Source organism: Chionomys nivalis, chromosome 4, assembly GCF_950005125.1.
Source record: "Chionomys nivalis chromosome 4, mChiNiv1.1, whole genome shotgun sequence".
Lineage (NCBI taxonomy): Eukaryota > Metazoa > Chordata > Mammalia > Rodentia > Cricetidae > Chionomys > Chionomys nivalis.
The window spans coordinates 85,354,683-85,379,563 of NC_080089.1; the positions used below are offsets into that span (position 1 = coordinate 85,354,683).

The following is a 24,881-nucleotide window of genomic DNA, read 5'->3' on the forward strand; positions in this document are numbered from 1 at the left end:
TAAATGCCTTCTCCTCATCACTGTTTGTAAGTCAGAACAGTCATCTCAAAGCTGTCATCTCCCCTTCCTCTCAGCCCAGACTTTACCTCCATTTGTCTGACCTCAGGGAGCGTCTGCTCCATTCCTTCAGTTGCCTGGACCAAACACTCCAGTGACGCAAACTAGATTTTTATATTATTGGTTTTACCTTTAAACATATTTTCATCAATCACTTTTCACTATCTTCATTGCCACTATCCTAGCTCAATAGCTATACACTACACACTTACTCTAAAAGGAATACACAGAAACAAAGAAAATGGAATAATATGCTGTATGTATGCCAAACTCTACCTTGAAAGGAATGTATTCTCACCTTTTTTCCTGAACTGATTTGACGTGGGAATGGATCTCACAGTTTTACTTTTTATATTGTCCTTTGAAGATTTCTTTTCAAAAGCAGAAAATAATTGGAGTGGCGAACTGGGTTTGCTGTAGCCTGAGCTCCGAGTTGATACATACAGTCCACTCTGTGGCTTTCTCTTAAGCAAAGGAGGTGCACTTCTGGCCTTCTTGTATGGAACCTGCTTGCCAGTTACAGGTCCCTCTTCCCCAGCACCGAACCGAGTCTTTGAAGTCTGTATACAACAAGAACAAACTCTTTAGTATCGGAATGAACTTCAACTACTGTTGTTAAAAAAAAAAAAATTAACACATGGCAAGATTGTGACTGGCAAATAACGAGGTTTGTGAAGGGCAAAGCACTACAGCAACGTTCTCTAATTTATTAGAGCTCCAGTGTTTTGAAGCCCATCTTCACAGTTAGCATTGGCACGAAGTACTTTAAAGCACAAATAAGCTAGCTGGAGAGTAAGCTACTGGAATGATGAAGACATCAAGGAGGAAGGTATTTTGAAATGACAACCAAAACCGTACCTTATTTTCTCTGGATTTAAGGTACATTAAAAATATCAAGACTTGTGATGGTTAGTGGATTGTCAACCCGACAGAATCTGGGTGGGAGCCGGGCCTAGGCTCCCCTTCCCTGACTGGGGTCCTGAACTTCATAGAAGGGGAAAGGAACTGTGCTGCACCTGGGATTCATTGCTCTCGCCTTCTCTCATGTCTGCTGCCTTGACTTCCCACCATGACAGGCTGTATCTTCAACTATGAACCAACAAAGTTTCTTTCCCAACTGGCTTTTTCAGAGTATTTTATCACAGTAACAATACAGTTACACAGCACATCTACAAAAATGAGACGCTTCATAGCAAATACTAAATTAGACAGTAAAAATAGAATACTGGAAGCAAGCTGAACAGAGAAAGAAGGAACAATGAAATGTGCATTCCGTCACAGTTGCGATCAAAATCCTATAAATGCCAACTCTCTTTTGGTGCAGACTGAGGAGAATGAGCCCTGAGCTATGCAGTGATGCAGAGACTGTTTTCTGAAACGATCCAAGTCTTAAACTAGTTAACGAAAGGAAATAGAAGGAAAGGGCAAGAGGAAATGGACATCCTGCTATACTCACAGCCCAACTGTCATCAGAGAGGTGTCAACCGGCAACCCCTGGGAACAGATGCAGAGACCCACAGGCAAATGATAGACTGAGTCAGGGGAACCCTGGAGTGGGTGGGGGTGGGGGTATTCAGGGGCCAGAGGGGTCAAGGACACCAGGAGAACATGGTCCAAAGATTCAACTAAGCGGGACTCATAGGGGCTCACAGAGACGGAAGAGACAGTCATGGATCCTTTAGGGGGCTGAGCTAGGTTCTCTGCATATATATACACTTGTGTAGCTGGGTGTTCTTATGGGACTGTTAACCGTGAGACCTGGGGTGTCGCTGACTCTCATGTCTGCTCACGGGACCCTTTTCCTTCTACTGTGTTGCCTCATCCAGCCTGATATGAGGGTTTGTACCTAGTAACTTGTTATACCCCTGGAAGGCCTGCTTTTTTTTAATCTGGGGGAGAGGGGAAGTGCGGGGGGGGGGGGGCTGGGAAGAGTGGCAGGAGGGAAAACAGTGGTAGGGATGTAAGGTACGGGAGAAGAATAAAAGAAAAAGGAAGTGAGTGCTCTGGCGGGCTCTGACCTTGGCTACTGGAGGTCTGTAAGAAGTCTCACCCACAGCTGAGGCACATACTTCTTACCTGGTTGGTTTTGTCATCCTGAGGTAATAGTGAAGGGTTAACAGTTGTTTTTTTCTTCAAAATCTCAAGGTACACTTTGTCCAAACGATCTTCCATAGCACCTGCTGTCTTGGGTAAAGCCACATTCTCCTCGTGTTTGTGGGGAAATTGGCTCACGTGAGTGGGGTCTTGAGACACAGTGTTTCCATTCATCTTAAGAGGTAAAGAGCTCCTAGATTCCCCTTCTTTACTGTCAGCTGCTTTCTTAAGGCTACAGAAAAAAGTAGAACACAGTAAAAACTGCATGTAACCTAAGTCCTCAAGTTCCTCAGTTATCCACTCATATTTGTACAGACATTAGCTGTAACTATTCAAATGAAGTTACACTGTTAAACATGTCATACAACACAACACCATTAGCCTAGGATACTCACAGGTTATCATGTAACTGTTTATACTTTTTTTCTGTTCTTTTGAGGCAGGGTCTCATGGAGCCCAGGCTTGCTTCTAACTCACAGAGATAATACCTGCCTCTGCCTTCGTGCTGGGATTAGTAGATGATCCCGAACTCCTGATCCTCCTGCCTCCACCTCTGACAGCTACTGAGATTATAAGCATGTGCCATTATGCCCCACTAATTTCAGATAATTTTAACGCAGCACAATAATTTTTACCCACAATTTCTTACTAAGTCAACACGTATTTTGTTTTGTTTTTCAAGACAGGGTTTCTCTGTGTAACAGCTCTGGCTATACTGGTCGCTCTGCAGACCAGGCTGGCCTTGAACTCACAGAGATACCTGCCTCTGCCTTAGTGCTGGGATTAAAGGCGTGCGCCACTACTGCCTGGACTATATCAACATGTATTCGAAGGAGAGGAATTTTTTATATATTTCTATTTTTTATATATTTCTAAAGTGACTATAATTTATGACAAGGAATCAAGGAGTATAAATACCAAAAGCATAGAAATAACCACAGCATAGGGAAATTTCAAAATAAAATTATAAAAATCACTAGGATTTTAAAATTAAACCATTTACCATTTAATGAACTAAAACAAATTAGACAAGTATTAAAAATGTCAGAAACAGGTTGGAGGGATGGCTCAGTGGTTAAGAACACTGCTGTTCTCAGAGAGGACCTGGGTTCAATTCCCAGCACCCAGAGTGACTCACAGCTGCCTGTGGCTCCAGTTCCACGGAAGTCAGTGCCCTCTTCTGGCTTTTCATGGGTATCAGGGAGCACATGGTGCACTGAAATATATGCAGGAGAACATTGATACACATCTTTTTGTTGTTTTTTTGAGACAGAGTTTCTCTGTGTAACAGTCCTGGCTATCCTGGAACTCACTTTTTAGAACAGGTTGGCATTGAACTCACAGAGATCTGCTTGTCTCTAACTCCCTAGTGCTGGGGATTAAAAGCATATGCCACCATGCCTGGCTACATCATTTATTTATTTATTTTTACATTTTGGGAACTATATTTCCAAGGAATGTCTTATATTTGGTTAAACACCAGTAAACCACAAGGGCTCTAAAATATGACAATCTTATGATTTGTGATTGAGGAACAGTTTAAGAGGCTACCATTTTTATACTATGTAGACAAGCTACTCAGTAAATGCTGGAAACTTCTCAAGTACTTGGAGCCAGCAGGGAATGCACCAGCTCCTTACTATCTAGGTGCTAATCCAGACTGTTTCCTGTTCTTGCTGAGTACCAACTCGGCTGCATTTCTCTGACATTTACTAGTTCCTGCCATTAGAATGTGAGCACTAGCGTGGAGGGCTCCAGCCAGGAAACTGATGGCAGAGGCTAGAGAGGGGAATTTTAGTGACAACATTTGCTAATCTGCCACTTCCAACTTCATCTGAGGCAGACCTGGAGCAGTAAGATTAAAAAGTAGAGGGAGAGGACACAATGACACTAAGTGCTGGCTATTACTAGCTGATTTCAGCAAGGTATTATAAGAAACCGGATGAACTCAGGACAGAATGGCTCTTCTAGAGAACTGACAAGGAATACTTAGAAACTTAAGACTTATTGGGTTTACTCTCTGCATATAGACATCAGCAATAGGATTCACTCTGGAAAGATGGTATGAGAAAGAGAATTTCATTAGATTTCTCAACTGAAAGAATGCTGAATTTTTCTCACAAGGGCCATAGATCCTGTGTGTTCTTCACATAGGGTTTAATGTTCGTTCCTAGATGGTCAAGAACTAAGCATCTCAAGTAGACTTAAAATTTAACCTAGCAAAGAATTTTGAATCTAGTTTCTGGCACATGGAACTGACTGGAGCCAAACAAACCAGAAGGCCACTGAAGGCTAACAATCAAGTTCAAAAGCAAAGGAAAGCAAAGCAGAACCACTCCCCTGAGCCAGAAAATGGGAGTCTGAGAACTACCTGTAGGTAGTAGAAAAAGCGTGTAACCCAGCATGGCATGTCCTTCTCCCAAAACCTACTGTAGCTTGGCCAATGTCAATAGACTGAGATAAATCGTCCAAGGAACAGGAACAGCGGCTATCCAGAGAAATATTCATATGTGGTTCTGGAAAAGTGGAATGGCCTAATCCGGGCAATCCCGTTATTTGAGGTTTTTACAAGGTCCTTCCAGTCTTTTCGAAGTGGCAACTCTGACTGCTCTATTTCCCACAGACTTTCCATTTCTGAATGGAGCCGGCTGGGGGTAAGGAAACACATTGCCTGTCTTTTAATTCATTTACTGGTAAAGAATCACACACAAACTGGAGAGGGCTGTGCTTCACTTGGATATCAGGGCCTCCCCGATGGTAAGAGCTCTGAGTAGGACTCTGTAAAGAAAAATGACGGCCACTGGCCATCTGGGTATCATGCGGGTACTAACTAGATACTACCAAGCTAGAACATTTTTCTTTCTAGGTGCACAAGCAAATCATATTTCCTACCTTCCTCCAATTGGTTTCCTCAAAGTTTTGGTTCTGACAGACAGAAGCAAGCTAATGTGACACGACAGGATAACACTACAGTCAAAGCTACAGCTGGGGACTGAAGCACTGGGCACTGAATGCCCACATGGAGCAGAGCCCAACCAGTCTCACTGCCCCCGCATGTGAGAGAAATAACTGTGTGATGGTCTACTACTAGGACACCAAGAACTATGTGTTACGGCAGTTAAGTTACTTACCTTACACTTCACTGGAGCTTTTAAAAGAGGTAATGGTGGCATTATTGACATTTCTGAAATTACTGTTCCTTGGGTCATATAAGTCTTTAGGTTTTTTTGCTGTGTTTATTTTTTCTTGTGGTATGTATATTTGACATAAAATTTATCATTTTAACCAATTTAAGTGTACATTTCAGAGGCAAAATCTATTCATATATTTGACAAATTTTACCAAATTTATCCCTATATTCCTTTGATTTTGTGAAGTTGAAATTCTACAAGCATCAAAGACCATACTCTCCACCTAACCGTGAGACGATCGTCAGCTGCTGACTAAGTCAGAACCTATGGTTCACGTAAAAATAGAATAACTTTTCCCCTGGTGGTGAATTGGTGGCCCGTGTGCCACTGAAAGAGGAGGAATCACATTTTCAGTGAAAACATTAGGACTAGTTAATGGCACCAACTTTCTTTTTCTTTTAGTACTGGGAAAATTTTGATGGATGGAGGATAAATACAAAAAGAGATCAGGGGCTCACAGGTAGACACAAACAAGCCTGCATTTTGATTAATCATTTACGAGGAATGGTTCCACAGAACAGATGGTTGTAAGTTCCCTGTGACAAAACAAGAAGCGACAACAGTAAACACCACTCAGCTAAGCAACGGTCCTGCACAGGACATTGCTGAAACCTCATACCTGAGCAAGTCAAAGCCACTGACCCCAAAGGAGTCTATCCTGATGGGTCTCAACAGCTCCTCTACAGTGGGCAGATCTAAAAAGGAGAAAAGTTAAATTGCATAAATTGCTTAAATTATATACTAAGTCACATAAAAATAATTTTTCTCTATTTCATATAGTTAACAAAATGGCATGTGCAATAAATGAAATTTATCACAAAATTGCACCAGGATCCCTCTCTTGGACCTTATAAAATCTCCATTATCTACACCTAGATCTCATATACACACTTGCTATGTAATTTTTTTTAATCTTAAAATACTATTTCTATTAAAAGGCATTAATGCAATACATATATATGCCAAGCTTGTTGCTTAATTTGGCTAAGGCTCATTGGAAGGTGAATTGTATTCTGTGTTTAGCTCTAACTTTGGAGTTAATCCAGGTGGGGTTTCCTTTGATCATGCCCTTTGTAATGGTCTGTCCTGTCCCTTCAAGAGACAGGCCCTGCCCATGCCCTCTCCAGTCTACTGAGGCAAACAGATCTTCCTTCAGCTTCCAGCCTGAGTTGAGTTCCTTCTTTTCTGTCTCTCTCCCAAAGAGGCAGCTTCTGCATCTTTCCCTTCTCTCCACTTCTTCCCTTCTTCCCTTTCCCCTCCATAACCCACTAAATAAATGCCCACTTTCTCTGCATGGCGCACTTCTCACCCGCTGCACAGCTCCCTGCCTGGGACCTCTGCCGCCATTCAGGGACCTAAGGCGTCTTACCATAACACCCTTTACATTCAAACACTAAGAAGTCATCATCACAGCAAATTGTATGTAGAATATACTCCAAAGGACACTGTCTAAAGAGGGTAAATAGTAGAGACAATTTGTCCATCCATCCATCCATCCATCCATCCATCCATCCATCCATCCATCCATCCATCCATCTTTCTACCAAAGCTGTCACCTTTACCAGATTCTGTGGTAGAGATATTCTTTGAAGACTCTTCATTTTCTTGAAGATAATCTTTTACTGAGCTCTTGACATTTTCCACAGTGCTAGCCTCGATTCTTGGTTCTCCTGTGTCTCCCAGAGAATGAGCTATATGACAATAAGCCTGATGTAGGGCTTCAGTGTCACCACTGCTCTGTCCATAAGACACACCTGTTGAAATAAATGCAATTCGCAGGCATCACAGGAGACAGATGAAACACTGAAGTCATTCTTTAGTCTCTTAGGAATGGTGAACAAGGCTGCAGGTCAACGGCAATATAAGAAAAGCAGAGTCGAGCAGAAACCTGGGTAGGCTATGAGTATGAACTCATAGCAAGTAAAGACAATCTTGATGTGGCAATTGTCAACTCTGACGTCACCAGTCCCTGCTGTTTCACTGTCCTGAACCAGCCTCTCTGTGCCAGGTAAAACTGTTCCCATACCTCCTAGATAAACACATTCCTCTGAAGGATCCTGCCCTTGTAGGGTGATTCTCACCCCACTGTGTGGTAATCTCAGTCTGCAATTGTTCCTACTACAAGCATGCTCCTCAAACCCTATAAACTACTGATGGCTCTGTCATTTGGTTGAAGTTGCTATGACTCAAAGCCCTTTCCTGATGGCAATGCCCAGTCCCGTGTCCTTTCTGAGCTGTGAGACATCTGACACCATCCTCTACCTGGTCACAGTTTCTTTTACACCTTTTCTTCTACTTGTAATACCTACCACTCCAGTCAGTGCTTTTCCATTTTTTTTTATTATCAATGGCCCATCAAGTGGTTTATCTCTAGTACTTTTAAAATCCTCTGTATACTTTTGAAAAATCCAATTAATTCTTCCCTTTCTCCTCCTCTCCATCATTCCTTTGTTTTAAAATTATTATTATTTATGTGTATATAGTGTGCATATATAAATACAAACTACACGGTGGAGCTTAAAGGACAACACTGCAGTGGTTCTCTCTGTTTACTTATGTTGGTTCTAGAGATTGGGTCACCAGACTAGCATGGCAAGTACCTTTACCCACTGAGCAATCTCTCTGGACTCTTCCCTTTGTTTTTGGAGAAAGGATCTCATGTAGCCCAGGCTGGCCTCAAGCTTACTATACAGCTGAAGATGACTTTGAACTTCTGATCAAGTATTGGAATTAAAGGCATACACCATCTTACAAAGCAATGGAGACTGAACTCAGAGCCTTGTAAATCCCAAGCAAGCATTCTAACAAATGAAGCTAATTTGTAGCCCCCGGATAATTTCATCTAGCCCCTTATCTATATGCCTGCTTCATTATTCCCAAGTCTCTATTTCTGTCATGACCTTTTTGAAAACCAAACTCTCTAAAAGACATTGCATTGTTTTGTAAAGTCAATCAGACAACACTCTTCCAACTAAGTTTGTTATAGTCCTCACCAAAACTTACCATAATGGTACCATTATGTACACAAAACAGAAAACTTGATGTCACCTCTTACTCTTCCTGTCCTAGTCCCTTCTTCTCAACAGCTGACAAATTTGGGGAAAAAACTAATGAGAATAATGACCTAATACTTTTATGAATATTTTCTTAATATTTTATAATTTTAACAATGAATCTTTCAAAATTAAAGAATAAGTCATAGAATGGGAAAATATAAATAGGGTGAACAGTCTCCTCTTTTGATATCTATGATTAATGTTTTAAAATAAAATAATACATATAACCTTATGTTCTACACACAACAGAAAATGTACAGAACACAGCCTGTAAGGGATTTTTTCCCCCATACTAAATGTTGTTGTGGGATATTTTAGTTGCATTCTGACATTCCTGACACTGCCAATAAAGATTACCTTGAACCAAAGGGTGGAGCTAGTTCCTAGCTGACCAAAATTAGCCATAGAGGGTTTGGAGGACCCAGGACTTATAGAGAGACACAGGAAGTAGTAGGGAGGTGTTTATAAAGACTCTCTGGCTATTGGATTGAGGAAGGAGAGAGAGAGCACTGGTTGCTTCTCCACAGTTTCTCTGATCAATCACGTTTTTACCCTGATACTTGACTCCTGAGGTTTTATTGATAAGAGAATAATTATATAAACATTTAAAAGTGTAGCCAGAGATGAGTGTCATGGAGACAATAAAAGCCAATTTGCACAATCTAGTGTGTATCTTCCATAATTCTGTAGTACTCTGTAGAAATAATGTACTAACTCTTGCCTTCTTTGTAACATGCACATTTCAATACTACTCTGATCATTCCCCCCACAAACCGAGAGTATACCCAGACCAGAAAAGCTGCAGTTCTACCTCACCTTTAAAGAGCTCATTACTGCTTACCAAACACTGCGAGGAGACAGACTGGGCTAGCATGGAGGTGCAAAGGTTGCACAGGCAATAGCAGATCATAGACATGCTCTGCAAACATGTCATCATGGTAGTTACCCGGTTTGGGTATCAAAACTATGTCTTGATGAAATGTCTGTCTTTTAAGGGTTTTTTTTTTTTTTCAGTTTGTTTGAGACTTGGTCTTTTTCAAATTAAAAAATTACCTTCCTTCTTTCCTTCCCTTCCTTGCTTCCTTTCTTATTTGTGTGTACTTGCCATGGTGCACGTGAGGTCAGAGGACAACCTGCTGGGGTCATTCTCTTCCCCTCTTTATATCATGCGGGTTCTGAGGACTGAACTCAGGTAGTCAGGTTTGGCAGCAATACCTTTAACTGGCTGAACCACCTTGCCAGCTACAAGACTGGATCTTATTATATAGCGCAGGTTGATCTTAAATTTGCCAGCCTTCTGTTTCAGCTTACGGAATGCTGGGATTACAAGCATGTACCACCACACCCAGAAATTTTTTATTTTCTATTTGAAGAGGAAAACTATATGAAACAAATTTAGACCCTTGGAAGTAATGACCCTTGGAAGATGTTGGCCAAAAATAAGAGTTATGACAGGATAATGTAGTTTGAGTCTTCTTCATTTTTGATCTAGATGCTGGTACATGGGAGCATTCAGTGTTTAAAAATTCATCAAGCCAGGCACCAATGAGATGGCTCAGCAGGTGAAGGCGATGCTACACAATCCTTAATATATGAGTTTGACCCTCAGAAACGATGGCAGAAGAGATCTGACTCCTGAAAGTTGAACTATGACAACATGTGTACCAAGTCATTCAAGCCCCCAGAGATACACACTATACACACATGCACACAATATAAATAAACAAATAGATAAAAGTGCACTATATACCAAGACACATGAGCTTTTCTGTAACAAGAAAATAAATAGTAAGGCAGGCTGTGGTGGCGCTTGCCTTTAGTCCCAGCACTCGGGAGGCAGAGGCAGGCAGATCTCAGTGAGTTTGAGGCCACCGTGGTCTACATGAGCTAGTTCCAGGACAGGCTCCAAAGCTACAGAGAAACCCTGTCTCAAAAGAGGAAAATAATTAGTATAAGTAACATACAAGACACTTAGAGTTGGTTTGTGATTTCTACTGTTTTTTATCCAAGGGTCTCAGTTTACTAGACTAATATAAATAAGTCCTTTGAATCCCCAAAGCAAGACGGTTAAAAAGCTCCCATCTGCAACTGCTAATGTGGGAAATCAAGAATACATTATATTCTATAGCAAAATAAAATATGCTGCCTGGCACAATCCTAATTTCATGGACGATCCAAACGACAATGATGGTTCTACTGCTTTACAGTTTGAAAGGGCAATATCACAAAACTGTTACGAGCTTTAGGGAAAATAGTTCAGAATCTAAGGGTGTGACATAGCCTGTGCCTAAGGAGGGAACAATGTAAAGCACAGCCGGGACCCATGTCCATTTCTCCTACTCATGGTGAATTGAACAGAAAACCATGGATGGTACAACTACTTAACCCTCACCTACAGCTTCTCCTTGAATTGACAGCAGAGTCAATCTATGAGATTGAATGTCTTCAATGTCCAGATATGGTTATTTCATGAAATTTTCTAGAAAAGAAGCCAGTTACTCACAGAGCATTCTATAGTTAGAGAGTCAAGTTTTCACATGCATTACCTGTTCCTACTAGTTCACCATCAGTCATTTCTGGGATGGCCTTTGCTTTAGGGGTTGCTTTATTTTGATCAGCAAGGTCAACATCGTCAACAGAGTCTAAAGAATCAAGCAGCACGACTGCAGGAACATAAACACAAACAAGGAGTGTAGGCAACTCTGTGTGTTTCTTGGTTCAATAAAATTAGGCACATGCAATGCTTAAAAACAAATATTTACATGTAAATGTTGTTAGTGTATAATCACGTGTGTTTCCACATGTGTGATTTTAATGGTATATACAAGATAATAGGCTAACATCAAAACAAACATAAGTGATTCAATATATCTAGACATTTATTTGGAAGGTGAAAGGCTTGAGAAAAACAGAAAAGGAAATATTTCAAACATAACAGGGTTAGGAAAGGAATAAAGGACAAATGACTGAGAAAGGTTAAGAATTTTAATTCTTTGAGAAAGATATTCAAAATAAAAACATTTTATTCAAAATTATTTAGATGAGATTTCTGAACAGTTTACTTGTCAATTAATATTTACCATTAGCCAGCATGCCAGTTTTCTCTTCTTCCTAAATTAAAAGAAAATTACATGTTTTGAAAGCAAGATTATATGGAATGACCACAGTCTGAGAAGCAGGAGCTATGAGAGGAACAGAAACAACATTTTCTAGGTGTCTTCATCAACACTTGTCTGAACCAAAGCTGTACAGGAATTTCTACCTGCTCCTTCTAAACCTGGGCAATTGCTAAACCTGTTTTAGGCCTTAAGAAGATTTGCCTAAAGTACCTAGAGGTCACCTGCTCAAAAATAATGTCTCAAAAATAATGTATTTTTTTAAATATCAAAGTAACAGGGCTATGTCACACAGGAGCCTACAAGTATAACATCAATCAATTGTTCAAAACTTAATTATCAAATATACATCCAATCCCCCATTTCCTCTACAGTCTGAAGGACATAACTTCAGACAGGCATGCTACCAAATGGCAGGAGAGATACAGTTCTTCAGTACTAAGGTTTTCATGTAGCATCGCCTTTGATTCCCTTCTTGGGCAGGCAGTGAAGGGTCTTCTAGAGTTAACACTTTAGCTTTTTATCATTTTCATTTTTACTCAGCTCTCTGGGAGGGTTCCATATTATTATGCAGATTATACCTTCTTGATAAATGGTAATATCCTGCTCTTTATTAATTTTCATAAAATATTGGGAGTGCCAAATTTCAAACATAAATACCATGAATTTCTAAAGATGTCATGAGGTCACATTAATGTTTCTGTTAATTTAAAAATCATCTTGCTTCTTGAAAACTGATATATGTATATACACTTGAGGAGATGTATTGTATAAATTAAAAAACCAGAGCATTTATGTATAACCTCAGTGTGTTTCTATTTAGATAATCTATGACTTTATATAAGCTTAAAACATCTTGTCCTAACAGTGCCCCAAAAAACTGCCCAGATGAAGACCAAAATAATAAATAGTAAAGATCCCATTAACTACTATTATATAGCTTCAATGACAAATTATAGCACATAGGTAGTATTTAATGGCAGTCTTAAACACAACTTGGAAAGAACTGAGGGAATAACAGTACTAGAGCAGCAGCCTGTATGTGAACAACAGAGCAGTGTGATTTTTTTATCTTAAATACAGGAGCTCAGGATACTGACACTGCCAATCTTACCAATCCTGAGAAGAGCTATTTACAGCTTCCACAAGGTTGGGTTTTACAATGATGTTAGTTCATAGATCACTGAAAAATAGCATCAATATTTAATTGTGTTTAATTGCTAAAGCTTACCTTAAAGCAAGTATGCAGCAAAGGTCATCCTATAAAAAAGCATCGACTATTATGATTGTTTAATGTATATTGATACCCTGAGACTTTAAGTTAGCAATGAGCGAGGCCACGAGGAACTCTGCACCTCAAGTCTTCACACGGTGAGTTTGCCAAGCTGATAAAAGCAGTCACAAAACTGTTAAAAGACAACTGATATATACCTGTGTGGGAACATCTGCTTTTCCTGATTCTTTGGGATGGGTCTCTTCATCTTTAGTAATCAAAGGTACATCAACATCCTCTGCATCTTCAAAATCATCACTGTATGTTTCTGAAGGAGATTATTGTTAGAAAGATCATACTGTCAAAGTTAAATTTCCAAAAAGTACTACTGGCTTACAAAGAAAATATCTCCAAATATAATCCACTGGGGTAATAGCATGAAGGTACCTCCCACGATCTCCCTCCTTTCCTTCCTTCTTTCTTTTTCTTTCTTCCTTCCCTCCATCCTTTCTCTCTCTCTTTCCTCCCTCCCTCCATCCTCTCTGTTTCTCCTTTTCTCTCTCCCTCCTTTCTCCCTTTTTCTTTCTAACACATAATTTCAAACTAAAATGAACACAATCTTAGGTTTATTTTATTTTCTGTACTTTGACATACTATATGGCTTTTGCTGTTCTTCAGTCCTGAATAATTCTTGGTGTAAAGCTCTTAGACTGTGTCTTAGTGCCTTTGCAGTGGGAGAATAAGGCATCTCCAAGTTAACTGATCTCATCAGTCTACTCATGGCGCAGGTGGGGGCAGGAGTTATACAGCCAACATCTCTTTCATCAATTTTTAAGTTGTTTATTACTTTTATTTTTATTTATTTTTTTATTTTTTTGGTCTTGTCAAGGTTGCGCTTTTATTTATTTATCTATGTATCTATTTATTTATTTATTAAAGATTTCTGCCTCCTCCCCGCCCCTGCCTCCCATTTCCTTCCCCCTCCCCCAATCAAGTCCCCCTCCCTCGTCAGCACGAAGAGCAGTCAGGGTTCCCTGCCCTGTGGGAAGTCCAAGGACCACCCACCTCCTTAGGAGATGCCCTATCATACAACAAAAGTATATGCTCAACTATGTTCAAAGCAGCATTGTTTGTAATAGCCAGAACCTGGAAACAACCTAGATGCCCTTCAATGGAAGAATGAATGAAGGAAGTGTGGAATATATACATATTAGAGTACTACTCAGCAGTAAAAAACAATGACTTCTTGAATTTTGCATGCAAATGGACAGAAATAGAAAATACTATCCTGAGTGAGGTAAGCCAGACCCAAAAAGAGGAACATGGCATGTACTCACTCATATTTGGTTTCTAGTCATAAATAAAGGACATTGAGCATATAATTCGTGATCCTAGAGAAGCTAAATAAGAAGGTGAGCCCAAAGAAAAACATATAGTCATCCTCCTGGATATTAACCTTCATCAGGCGATGAAAGGAGACAGAGACAGAGACCCACATTGGAGCACCGGACTGAAATCCCAAGGTGCAAATCAGGAGCAGAAGGAGAGAGAGCACGAGGAACGAACTCAGGACCGCGAGGGGTGCACCCACACACTGAGACAATGTTCATTATTTTTAAATCAAAAGGCTGACTGAGATCGGTCGGGTAAAGGAAAGGAACCCTTTTTCAGAACGCAGAGTTACAGTGTGGAGACAGCATGGAGATGTATGTGAGAGTAGTGCTTAAGAGCGTGGCCGGGAACCAGAGGCGGGACAACTCCTCACCCCACTATTCCAGCTTCAGGACGGCAGACCATCACAAAGCCCCTGGCCTTACTTTTCTCACCTATCTCAAGGAGCACTGAGACCTGAGAGCTAAGCGGTATCTAAGGGGTATTCACAAATATGATGTGTAATAGTACTGATTGGCAGTATTAGAGCTAGTTTTGCTTAATCTACATTAAAAGCTAATGAAGACATATCATTTTTTATCTTTTTTCTCTTTGCAGTGGGAAATGAACTTGGACATGCCAAGCAAGTAGTCAGCCCTGCCTTCTAAATGGGAAAATTACTAATGTACATTATTCCAAACTATTTTTTAATGTCTTCATTTAGTAACTGAACAAATTATAGGAAAATATTCCCATATAACATATGAATGGCAAGTCTCCTTCCTAGGAATCTGTCATGAACAGGGTTGGTGGGAAATAAGTCACTAGCAAGTGACACAGAAATGAAAGGAAAAAGTAGAAGGAAGGAAAACATGTCAGAGCTTTCAGAATCATCAACGTGAATTAAGCTGACACAAAAATGAGGGAGCAAACCAAACAGGTGGTCATTTTGAGAACCACCTGGGTTGGTGCCCAGTCTTCCAGCCACAGCGACACCGAGAGTGCTGCCTGTAGTGTATTACACATCGAAAATATTCTCTATGCTTAACTTCAAAATTATGACTTTCAAGACAAGAACATGTTCTTAAAATTCAGAAAGTAAACCATAGGCAATTAAAGTCTAAATGCTTCTTTTTGGAGCTATTTCCATCCCTTATTGGCAAATTTGCCTGTAAGCTCTGAGTATAATGCAATCTGAAAAACCTCCTGTCACGCGAGGACTGAAGAAACTGGATTTAAATTGCACTGTGAACAATTAGACAAAACTGGCAGTGGGCTGTCAGAGGAGCTGCAGGCAGCAATGGAATTTATGGCGTACATCTCACTGGTTAGCACAGCTACTCTGCTACGATGAGCACCCCCCCCCCCCCCCCCCCCCCCCGAGAGGCAAAGCCCGGGGGGTTTGTCTCCAGAATGTCCCTGGCTTCTGCTGTGCCGTCTTCCGCTTGCTGCTACCGCATTCTTACTGCATTTGGCATGGTGGGACTATTATGTGAAAGAATCCCACTGTATCTAGTACAGTGTGATTGTTTTATGGGAAAATTCCCACTCTTCACTGGGCAATTTACATGCAAATCATAATGAAGATGATTTTTATAGAGCAACAGCACTTAGAGATGTGAGATTTGCTAAGGATGGAAAATAACAACAAGTTCCATGCATTACAGACCTGTGAATTCTGCCTGTGGAAAAAAACAGGGTGAGACCAAAAAAAGGCAATTATGTCCCTGCACCCAAGGCTAGGTCTGAGTTCTTTGGTCATGTAGCTTACAGAATTATTCACGGGTTTCAGTGTGTACCTTGTAAAACCAAAGTTGTGAAAAGAAATTAAATGACCCTATTGTTTGTAAAGAAAAGTAGATGGTTAGCTAGACCATCTACTTACTGGATTAAGGTTTTAGAGAGGAGAACTAGGACAGGAATCTGCTACCCTGAAACTGCAAACAAAGGTAGGAAAGAACTGGCTGAAATACACTTGGCTTGAATAAAGTTTTGTTAATCAACAATAATAAAAAAAATCATTGTTTTGGAGTGAAGCTGTTATAGTGGAGAAACTAATACAAAGAAAAATGTTTAATTACATGAGCTTCTAAGAAAAAAACATGTAACTTGTGAGCATAATATGATTTCTTCCTATGTAAATTTTGTTTTTGGAAAATATGTAACATGTGTTTGTGAGGTGATTTCCTTCTTGCATAGAGATTTTTGTCTGAGATAGTATAAAAGGATTAAGAGAAAAATAAATGAGAAAAGAATTAAGTTTTGCCTCCTCGGATAAGTCTCCTGTGTGTTTGTAATAGCTGCTGACCCCACATCTCCTCTCCAGTTTCTCTGACCTGCTGGAGCTGGACTCTGGTACAAAATATAAGAAGTAATTGTTTTTAGTTCAGATAATTGGCAGGGAAAAATATAATTCCAAAGAAATATAAACAAATGAGACATGAGCTCCACAATCACTGAAGGTGAATACACTTTTGGAGTATAAGGGAAGGTGGGGTAATTTAAATGAACTGAGAAAATGAAGAGTTCTGAGAGGCTAAGCCACGCAGCAGCTGTGGGGCAGTAATGCGGTGGGCACATTCAGCAGAAGTTCCAGGGGAAATCTGCATGGGTCCCTGAGGATGAGGGTCCTTCTGAGTTGTCACAAAATACTAAACCCTTAATATAAAGGCTGTGCCAGGAACTGGGAAACTATAGCTTTGACAGTTCCTTCAGGAGACACACGGCAGGGGCACTTTCCAGCCCCAACCTATGAGCAGCAGGCCCTCACTGAGTACTGGGGATGATTAGAAGAACCGTCAAGAAGAAATGCCATAGGTCAGCAGACAAATGATGTCCAGAGTGGCTGTTCTAGACACCACTAAGTGAGACAAGGGTGCCTAAATGGACCAAGTTGCAAGACTGTCTACCAGAACACGCTGAACACCTTTTTAAAGAAGAAAACGAAATCCAGATATCATAAAATCTACAACATCCAACAAAAGAAAGCAAAGAATAGTAAATGGAAAAAAAGCAAGCATATTCAACAAATGGTGCTGGCATAACTGGATATAACACGTAGAAGAATGAAAACAGACCATATCTATCACCATGCACAAAACTCAAGTCCAAATGGATCAAAGCCAACACTGAACCATATAGAAGAGAAAATGGGAAGTATACTTGAATGCATTGGCACAGGAGATCACTTCCCAAATATAACCCCAGTAGCACAGACACTGAGAGAAACAATTAATAAATGGGACCTCCTGAAACTGAGAAGCTTTTGTAAAGCAAAGGACATGGCCAACAAGACAAGACGACAGCCTATAGAATATGAAAAGGTCTTCACTAGCCCCACATCAGACAGAGAGCTGATCTCCAAAATATACAAAGAACTAAATAAACTGGTCATGAAAAAACAAATAACCCAATTAAAAAATGGGGCACAAACCTAAACAGAGAACGCTCAACAGGAATCTAAAATGGCTGAAAGACACTTAAGGAAATGCTCAACATCCTTAGTCATCAGAGAAATGCAAATCAAAACAACTCTGAGATTCCATCTTACACCTATAAGAATGGCCAAGATCAAAAACACTGATGACAACTTATGCTGGAGAGGATGCAGGGTAAAGGGAACACTCCTGCATTTGGTGGCAGAGCAAACTGGGACAGCTCCTTTGGATTCAGTATGGTGATTTGTCAGAAAATTGGGAAACAACCTTCCTCAAGACCCAGCAATACCACTTTTGGGTTTATACCCAAAGGATGCTTAATCATACCACAAGGACATGTGCTCAACTATGCTCACAGCAGCATTGTTTGTCATAGCCAGAACCTAGAAACAACCTAAATGCCCCTCAACTGAAGAATGGATGAGGAAATTGTGGTACATTTACATAGCAGAAAAAAATGATGACATCTTGAAATTTGCGGGAAAATGGATGAATCTAGAAAACATCATATTGAGTGAGGTAACCTAGATCCAGAAAGAAAAATATCATATGTACTCACTCACAAGTAACTTTTAAACATGAAGCAAAGAAAAATCAGCCTACAATTCACAATCCCAGAGAACCTAGGCAACAATGAGGACCCTAAGAGAGACATACATGGGTAAGTAGAAAAAGACAAGATCTCCTGAGTAAATTAGGAGCATGGGGACCTTGGGAGAGGGTAGAAGGGGAGGGGAGAGAGAGGGAGGGGAGCAGAGAAAAATATATAGCTTAATTAAAAATAATAAAAAAAGACCATGCATTCATAAGGAAAGAAATCTGGAAACAAACCGTGTCTGCACTAGACACGTACCTTGTCCCCTGCCATCGTTCTGTAAACAATGCAGAGTGACACGTACTTAGCCTGCATGTACAGGTGTAAAGTAAGTAAACCAGAAATGACAAAGCATATAGACACATGCATGGGTCATATGTAAACACTAGGCAATTGTAATAAGACCTGAGCATCTAGTACTTGCATGAGACTAAAGCTCCAGATACATGGGAGTGGATACACAGGCAAAGAAACTATAAGAAATTATGAGTGACCTTATGAGAAATGTGGTCAGAAGAAAAAAATGGAAAAAATGCAACTCTATTAAAAAAGAAAGAAAAAATGAAAGAAAGAAACCCTATATTACAAAAGTAGTGGGTATCCCTGTTATTTCTGTATCTTATCAGGGTCTTACTACAGAGTTTACTGTTCTTAAATTCTCAATCCTCATTATTTATTGTTTCTTTCAGTGTCTGTGCTGATGGGGTTATATTTAGGAAGTGGTCTCCTGTGCCAATGCGTTCAAGTGTACTTCTCACTTTTTCTTCTATAAGGTTCAGTGTGGCTGGCTTTAGGTTGAGGTCTTTGATCTATTTGGACTTCTCCTGAAACTGAAAAACTTCTGTAAAGCAAAGGACATGGTCAACAAGACAAAACAACAGCCTATGAATGGGCAAAGATCTTCACTAACCCCACATCAGACAGAGGTCTGATCTCCAAAATATACAAAGAACTCAAGAAACTGGTCAACAAAAGAATACACAATCCAATAAAAAAAAAATGGAGTATAGACCTAAACAGAGAACTTTCAACATAGGAATCTAAAATGGCTGAAAGACACTCAAGGAAATGCTCAACATCCTTAGTCATCAGAGAAATGCAAATCAAAACAACTCTGAGATTCCATCTTACACCTGTAAGAATGGCCAAGATCAAAAACACTGATGACAACTTATGCTGGAGAGGTTGTGGGGAAAAGAGAACACTTCTGCATTGCTGGTGGGAGTGCAAGCTGGTACAACCCCTTTGGATGTCAGTGTGGTGATTTGTCAGAAAATTAGGAAACAACCTTCCTCAAGACCTAGTAATACCACTTTTGGGTATATACCCAAAGGATGCTCAATTGTGCCACAAGGACATGTGCTCAACTATGTTCACAGCAGCACTGTTTGTCATAGGCAGAAACTGGAAACAACCTAAATGCCCCTTGATCGAAGAATGGATAAGAAAAATGTGGTACATTTACACAATGGAGTACTACACAGGAGAAAAAAATAACAGCATCTTGAATTTTGCAGGAAAATGGATGGAGCTAGAAAACATTTTTTTGAGTGAGGTAACCCAGACACAGAAAGACAATTATCACATGTCCTCACTGATAGGTGGTTTTTAAACATAAAGCAAAAAAAAAAAAAAAAAAAAAAAAGCCTACAAACCACGATCCCTGAGAACTCTGACAACAATGAGGACTCTAAGAGAGACTTACATAGATCTAATCTACATGGGAAGTAGAAAAAGACAAGATCTCCTGAGTAAATTGGGAGCATGGAGACCTTGGGGAAGGGTGAAAGGGGGTGGGGAGATGCAGGGAGGGGAGCAGAGAAAAATGTAGAGTTCAATAAAAATCAATAAAAAAAATTCTCAATCCTCCTGACTTAGGTTCCCAAGCCTTGATGTCAGCCACCATACCTAGTATAAAATATTCTTTAATAATGAAGATAAATCATATTCAAACAAGGAAAGCTAGGAGACTCTGTTCTTAACAACATTAAACTTGATGGTTTAAACAGGGTTCTTCATGCTGAAGAAAAGAGTATGTGCAGAAAGTGAAATCCATACACAGGAGCAGAATACAGACCTGACAGTAAGCAGTGGAACAACATAAATCTTTATAAGGATACACTTCACATTCCTTAAAAGATTTTCATCAATAGTAGAACATATTCTGGTATTTTAAGACAAGTAGAACAAAAAAATACCTAAAAACAGACACTGAGAGGTCGAGTTCTGATGCTCACATATTCATATAATATGTATATGAATAACAATTCATATAAAGTAGAATGTCACTTGAATACCCTTTAATAAGGTAAAAAAATGTATGATTTGTATCAATTCAGACAAAAATACAACAAAAAGGTTTAACTAAAAAGCCAAAAGAGGGAATAGAATCGAGTTTTATAAGTAAACCAGGAGAATGTGGAGCAAAAACAATAAAAGAGACAGAAAACAAGCTAGATGTATAATCCTAGGACTTAAGAAGCTGAGGCAGAAGGAATTGTGTGCGTTCATGGCAAGTTTGAGTTATACGGCAATATTATTATTTCAAATAACTAAAAATGAAAACAGTTCACAATCATATCACTAAACACCATTTGTAAAGGCTAGACGTGTGGTGATACTTTGTGTTTTTTTTTTTTTTTTTTTTTTTTTGGTTTTTCGAGACAGGGTTTCTCTGTGGCTTTGGAGCCCGTCCTGGAACTACTCTGTAGACCAGGCTGGTCTCGAACTCACAGAGATCCGCCTGCCTCTGCCTCCCGAGTGCTGGGATTAAAGGTGTGCGCCACCATCGCCCGGCTTTGTTTGTGTTTTAAGGAATAAAGCTTGCCTGAATATCAGAGTGCAGACTAAGTAAGACACTAGAGGCCAGGGAGTGGTGGCACACACCTTTAATCCCAGGACTGGGGAGAGGGAGGCCAGGGATCTCTGTTAGTTCAAGGCCACCCTGGGATTAAATCTGTCTAAAAGAGAAACAGAGCTCACATAAAGATGGTCACAGTACTTGGGTTCACTTTAATCCCAGCACTATGGAGGTGGAGGTAGGAGTGATATGGCTGGGCAGAGAAGACATATAAGGTGGGAGGAGACAGGAGCTCAGTGCAGTCTGAGCCAGCAGCCAAAGCGCGTGGTCTGAGGAGGCAGTCTGAGGGTAGGATAGCCCCTTCTGTCTGAGCACGTGGTCTGAGGAGGCAGTCTGAGGGTAGGATTGCCCCTTCTGTCTGAGCACTGGTGGAGGTAAAAGGTCTCTCTAGTGGCCGCTCTGCTTCTCTGATCCTTCCGCTTTCACACCTAATATCTGACTCTGGGTTTTTATTAAGAACAATTAGAATCCATGCTAGATACTTATCAATTACACACCAGAGGTGGCCATGTTATTCAGAAAAACCATTTTAAATGTAAAAACAGACATACACACTTTGTTAATACAAGCACTTGGGAGGCAAAGACAGAAGGATCTCTGAGATCAAGGACAGCCTGCTTTACATAGTGATTTTTAAGGCTAGCCTGCTTTACAGAGTAACGTCAAGGTCACCCAACAAAGTAAAGCAAGACTTTATCTTTAAAGAAAGGGGGGGGGGGTAAAGAAGGAGAAAAGGACCACTTCCTGGCACCACACAGTAGAGGTCTTTCTTGGCTTTGGATCCCCACTATCTTCACCATATGAGGCAGTGGTTTCCTCTTAATAATTTCTTAGTTATTGAGATAATAACACAGGCACTGTACACTGCTGCTCTCAGCACTCTCTAAGACAATGTGGTTTACCTTTTCGATACTGTTCTTATCAGTGTGTGTACTATATGTTGTATTATCTTTCCAGTGAAGTTACCTGGCAGTCCCTCATGCTCTGATTCATTCTTATGCCCATCTTCAGCTGGGTCCACACTAGCTTGATAACTGGAAAAACATTTAACATGCAATATCACAGGTTAATATGTATCCATACAATGCATGTTGCATTATTTGTTTCAAATTTTCTAAAGTTATGTCTTCTCAAGTACCATTGTTCTAATTTTTACCAAAGCTAAAAATTAGGGTGACAGAAGGAAATGTTTTGAAAACAAGATTCTTAAAGCCTAAAACTAATTTGAACTGCAAATAATCAATAGAAAATGTCATTTTTTTTAGATACAAGTACACACAAGAGGGCAAAGGGACAGAAAGCTTTGTACATGGCCCAAGAGCATGAACGGAGATAGCCCTCTGGAAGACAGACTTCTGTAGTCAGTTCAACTTTATTCTAGAATAGAAGGATCATAATTTTCCTTAAGTGGCATACTCCTATCACAAGGCTTAGTATGTGGCAGTAGGGTCCTATCAAAATGGCTGGAGCACTTGCCTACCTGCCCTGTGGGTCATCAAGGGAAGAGTGTTTGTAGGGAACTGTGTCAAGGGTCACCTTTGAGATAAGGTCAGTCCTCCAGGACCAGAGACATTCTCCAGATAAGGTTAGGTAGACTGCAAGGAGCTTTGCTGGGGAGAGGGAGTCTTCCAGTTGCCGCGCTTAGAGAAAGCTGCCAGGCTATGGTAGACTGCAACCTCTGATCAGCCAGCAATGCCTTCCAACATCTCTCCCTGTCTGGGGCTTGTGGATCTAGAAGGGAGCTTTAGGTGTTCCTGCTGCAGGTTGCCATGCCTTTGCTCCACCATCATGAACTCTAGCCTCTGAAATACTAAGCACATAAACTTTTCCTTCTATAAGTGGCCTCAGTCTCTGTGTTTCACCATAGCAATAGAAAAGTAACTAGGACAGGGCCTTAAAACCAGTACCTGGTACGGTTGTGAGGAATAGAGTCCACTGCTTCTGACTGAAGACTCTTGTTAACTGTCACCTCTACAATGCTGAATGCAGCTGGTTAAGTGTGCTGCCATCTCACACCCCACAGCCCATGCCAGTATACTTCATCTGTGAGACTCAGTTCTAATGAGGCACATGCCATGATTCTCCCAACTCTTTCAATTTCACTTTTGTGTTCTTAAGATCCTAGATAAAACCATAACCCAATTTTCATTTATGAGAAGAAAAACAGCCACACAGTTAATTAAGTAAGATGTTTGGCACCAAACCCTGGCCTTCACACACACACACACACACACACACACACACACACACACACACACACACACACAAAGAATGGGATTTGTCTGTTATATGTTTACCTATTAGAATTCATGCACATATAGAAATATAGAAAAGCACAAAAATCAGTTAATGTTTTTATTATATTTACCTCTGTAAAGCTCTGAATTGTGCGGAGTCATCAGAATCTAGTTCTTGATTTAATTTGGAATAATCAATAGAAGACGTCAAGCCTTTTTCAAGTCTGGCAAAGAACTGCTCTTTCTCTTCTTGTTCTTCTAATGTGTCCAACCCCAACCCCAGGGTACTATGATGGAGCTCAGAAATGACTAATTCTACACAGAAATGAATGATAAACATATTTTGTTAACATGTACAACTTTGATAAAATTAAACAATCCTTTTGCTGATGTTATAGAGGAAACCCTCCACCCATCAAGCACATCAACGAAAGGCTGTAATGTAGACTTTGTGTCTAAGTTATGACCCTGATTCTCTGGGGAGATCATACGATATGTGATAGAAGCTGGGGGACAGTTGAGCCCACTGCTATGAAAGTCTGAAGTACAGTAGCAGTGACTTCCCGATTCACATCTCCCTTCTCACCATTTGCTTCTAAGCTGTCAACACTTAAGATGGAGGTTCCACTGCTCTTAAGAAATTGAGCTTTATCAGCAGACTCCTCTTCTGTGTCCATAATAGGTTGGGAAGCCTTCTTTGTCTTCAAATAGCTCACATTTGTCCCAGGCACTCCTAGGAACAAGACTTTATAAGTTGGTATTCATATTTATATTCAGGTAGTTCTGTTTAGAGAACTGTAATGATCATTATGCCAATGCAAGAAAACTGTCTTAAATGATTTTGTGCATAATGGCTACAAATCTGTCATATTAAATAAAAATAAAATAACTAGAACTAGAATTTACAAAAGAAAAACTGTAATTCTGCTTGATTATAGTAATCTTTGCTTTAAAAAGAACATTTTAAAGGTTTGCATAAGATTCCTTACCCAGTTTTGCTGCTTGACACCGACTATGAAAAATATGAACCAACATACACAACTCAAGACAGGGAGAGTAGGCTCAAGGACAAATATGAGGGCTAGACAAGTTCCTTGTAAATACAATTTCAAGAAAACACCAGAACATCTCTGAAGTCATCATTTCTCAAACGCTGGAAAATTCTCACACGAAGGTATGTGTAATATTTTTTGGAGAGGCAAGGGTATCACAGTTTCTAACACATTTCTGAATTTCATCCTTTCTCTGAAACTAAATTATAAGAGACATTAAATGTATTTCATGATTGATTTGTGTCATGGTCAGCCTCTGCTATCAACCTGACAAAAGCCGGGGCTCCAGAATCAAGTTTTTTCCTGGCTTTATGTGAATAGTGGCCTTACTAGAACTCACAGTAATTTCCACACAGCTGTACAAAGTTAGAACCTACCCAGAGCCCGCAGATGACCGAGTGCAAACCACAGTGGTTGCTGTTGTGTCAGCTCCTCACTCGGACTCTAATGCTAGGCTCAGCAGATGTGACCTTGACCAACAACCAACAACAGAAACTCACAGATAGCTTAGCGATGAACCAGCAGAGAATCCCAGTTTCGCTCACTAGGCAGACCCTTTAGCCTTATGGCAAATGAAAAATAAAAAATAAAAAACCAATATT

General features: G+C 40.1%; 1 protein-coding gene across 3 annotated transcripts in view; it reads right to left on the minus strand.

The window, feature by feature from the left end:
* Nucleotides 1–24,881, minus strand: part of Cep162 (centrosomal protein 162) — a 78,645-nt gene that overhangs the window by 46,131 nt on the left and 7,633 nt on the right. For 2 of the 3 annotated variants that reach the window (XM_057768548.1, XM_057768550.1), the window contains 10 exons: nucleotides 23,814–23,960; nucleotides 23,359–23,542; nucleotides 21,957–22,024; nucleotides 12,946–13,055; nucleotides 11,479–11,509; nucleotides 10,945–11,061; nucleotides 6,899–7,096; nucleotides 5,962–6,037; nucleotides 2,134–2,383; nucleotides 356–617 (listed from right to left, as the gene is read on the minus strand). In XM_057768548.1, coding sequence (XP_057624531.1) covers nucleotides 356–617; nucleotides 2,134–2,383; nucleotides 5,962–6,037; nucleotides 6,899–7,096; nucleotides 10,945–11,061; nucleotides 11,479–11,509; nucleotides 12,946–13,055; nucleotides 21,957–22,024; nucleotides 23,359–23,542; nucleotides 23,814–23,960 — 1,443 coding nt within the window. The remainder of the gene's footprint in view (nucleotides 1–355; nucleotides 618–2,133; nucleotides 2,384–5,961; nucleotides 6,038–6,898; nucleotides 7,097–10,944; nucleotides 11,062–11,478; nucleotides 11,510–12,945; nucleotides 13,056–21,956; nucleotides 22,025–23,358; nucleotides 23,543–23,813; nucleotides 23,961–24,881) is intronic. The other variant, XM_057768549.1, reaches the window with a different exon arrangement.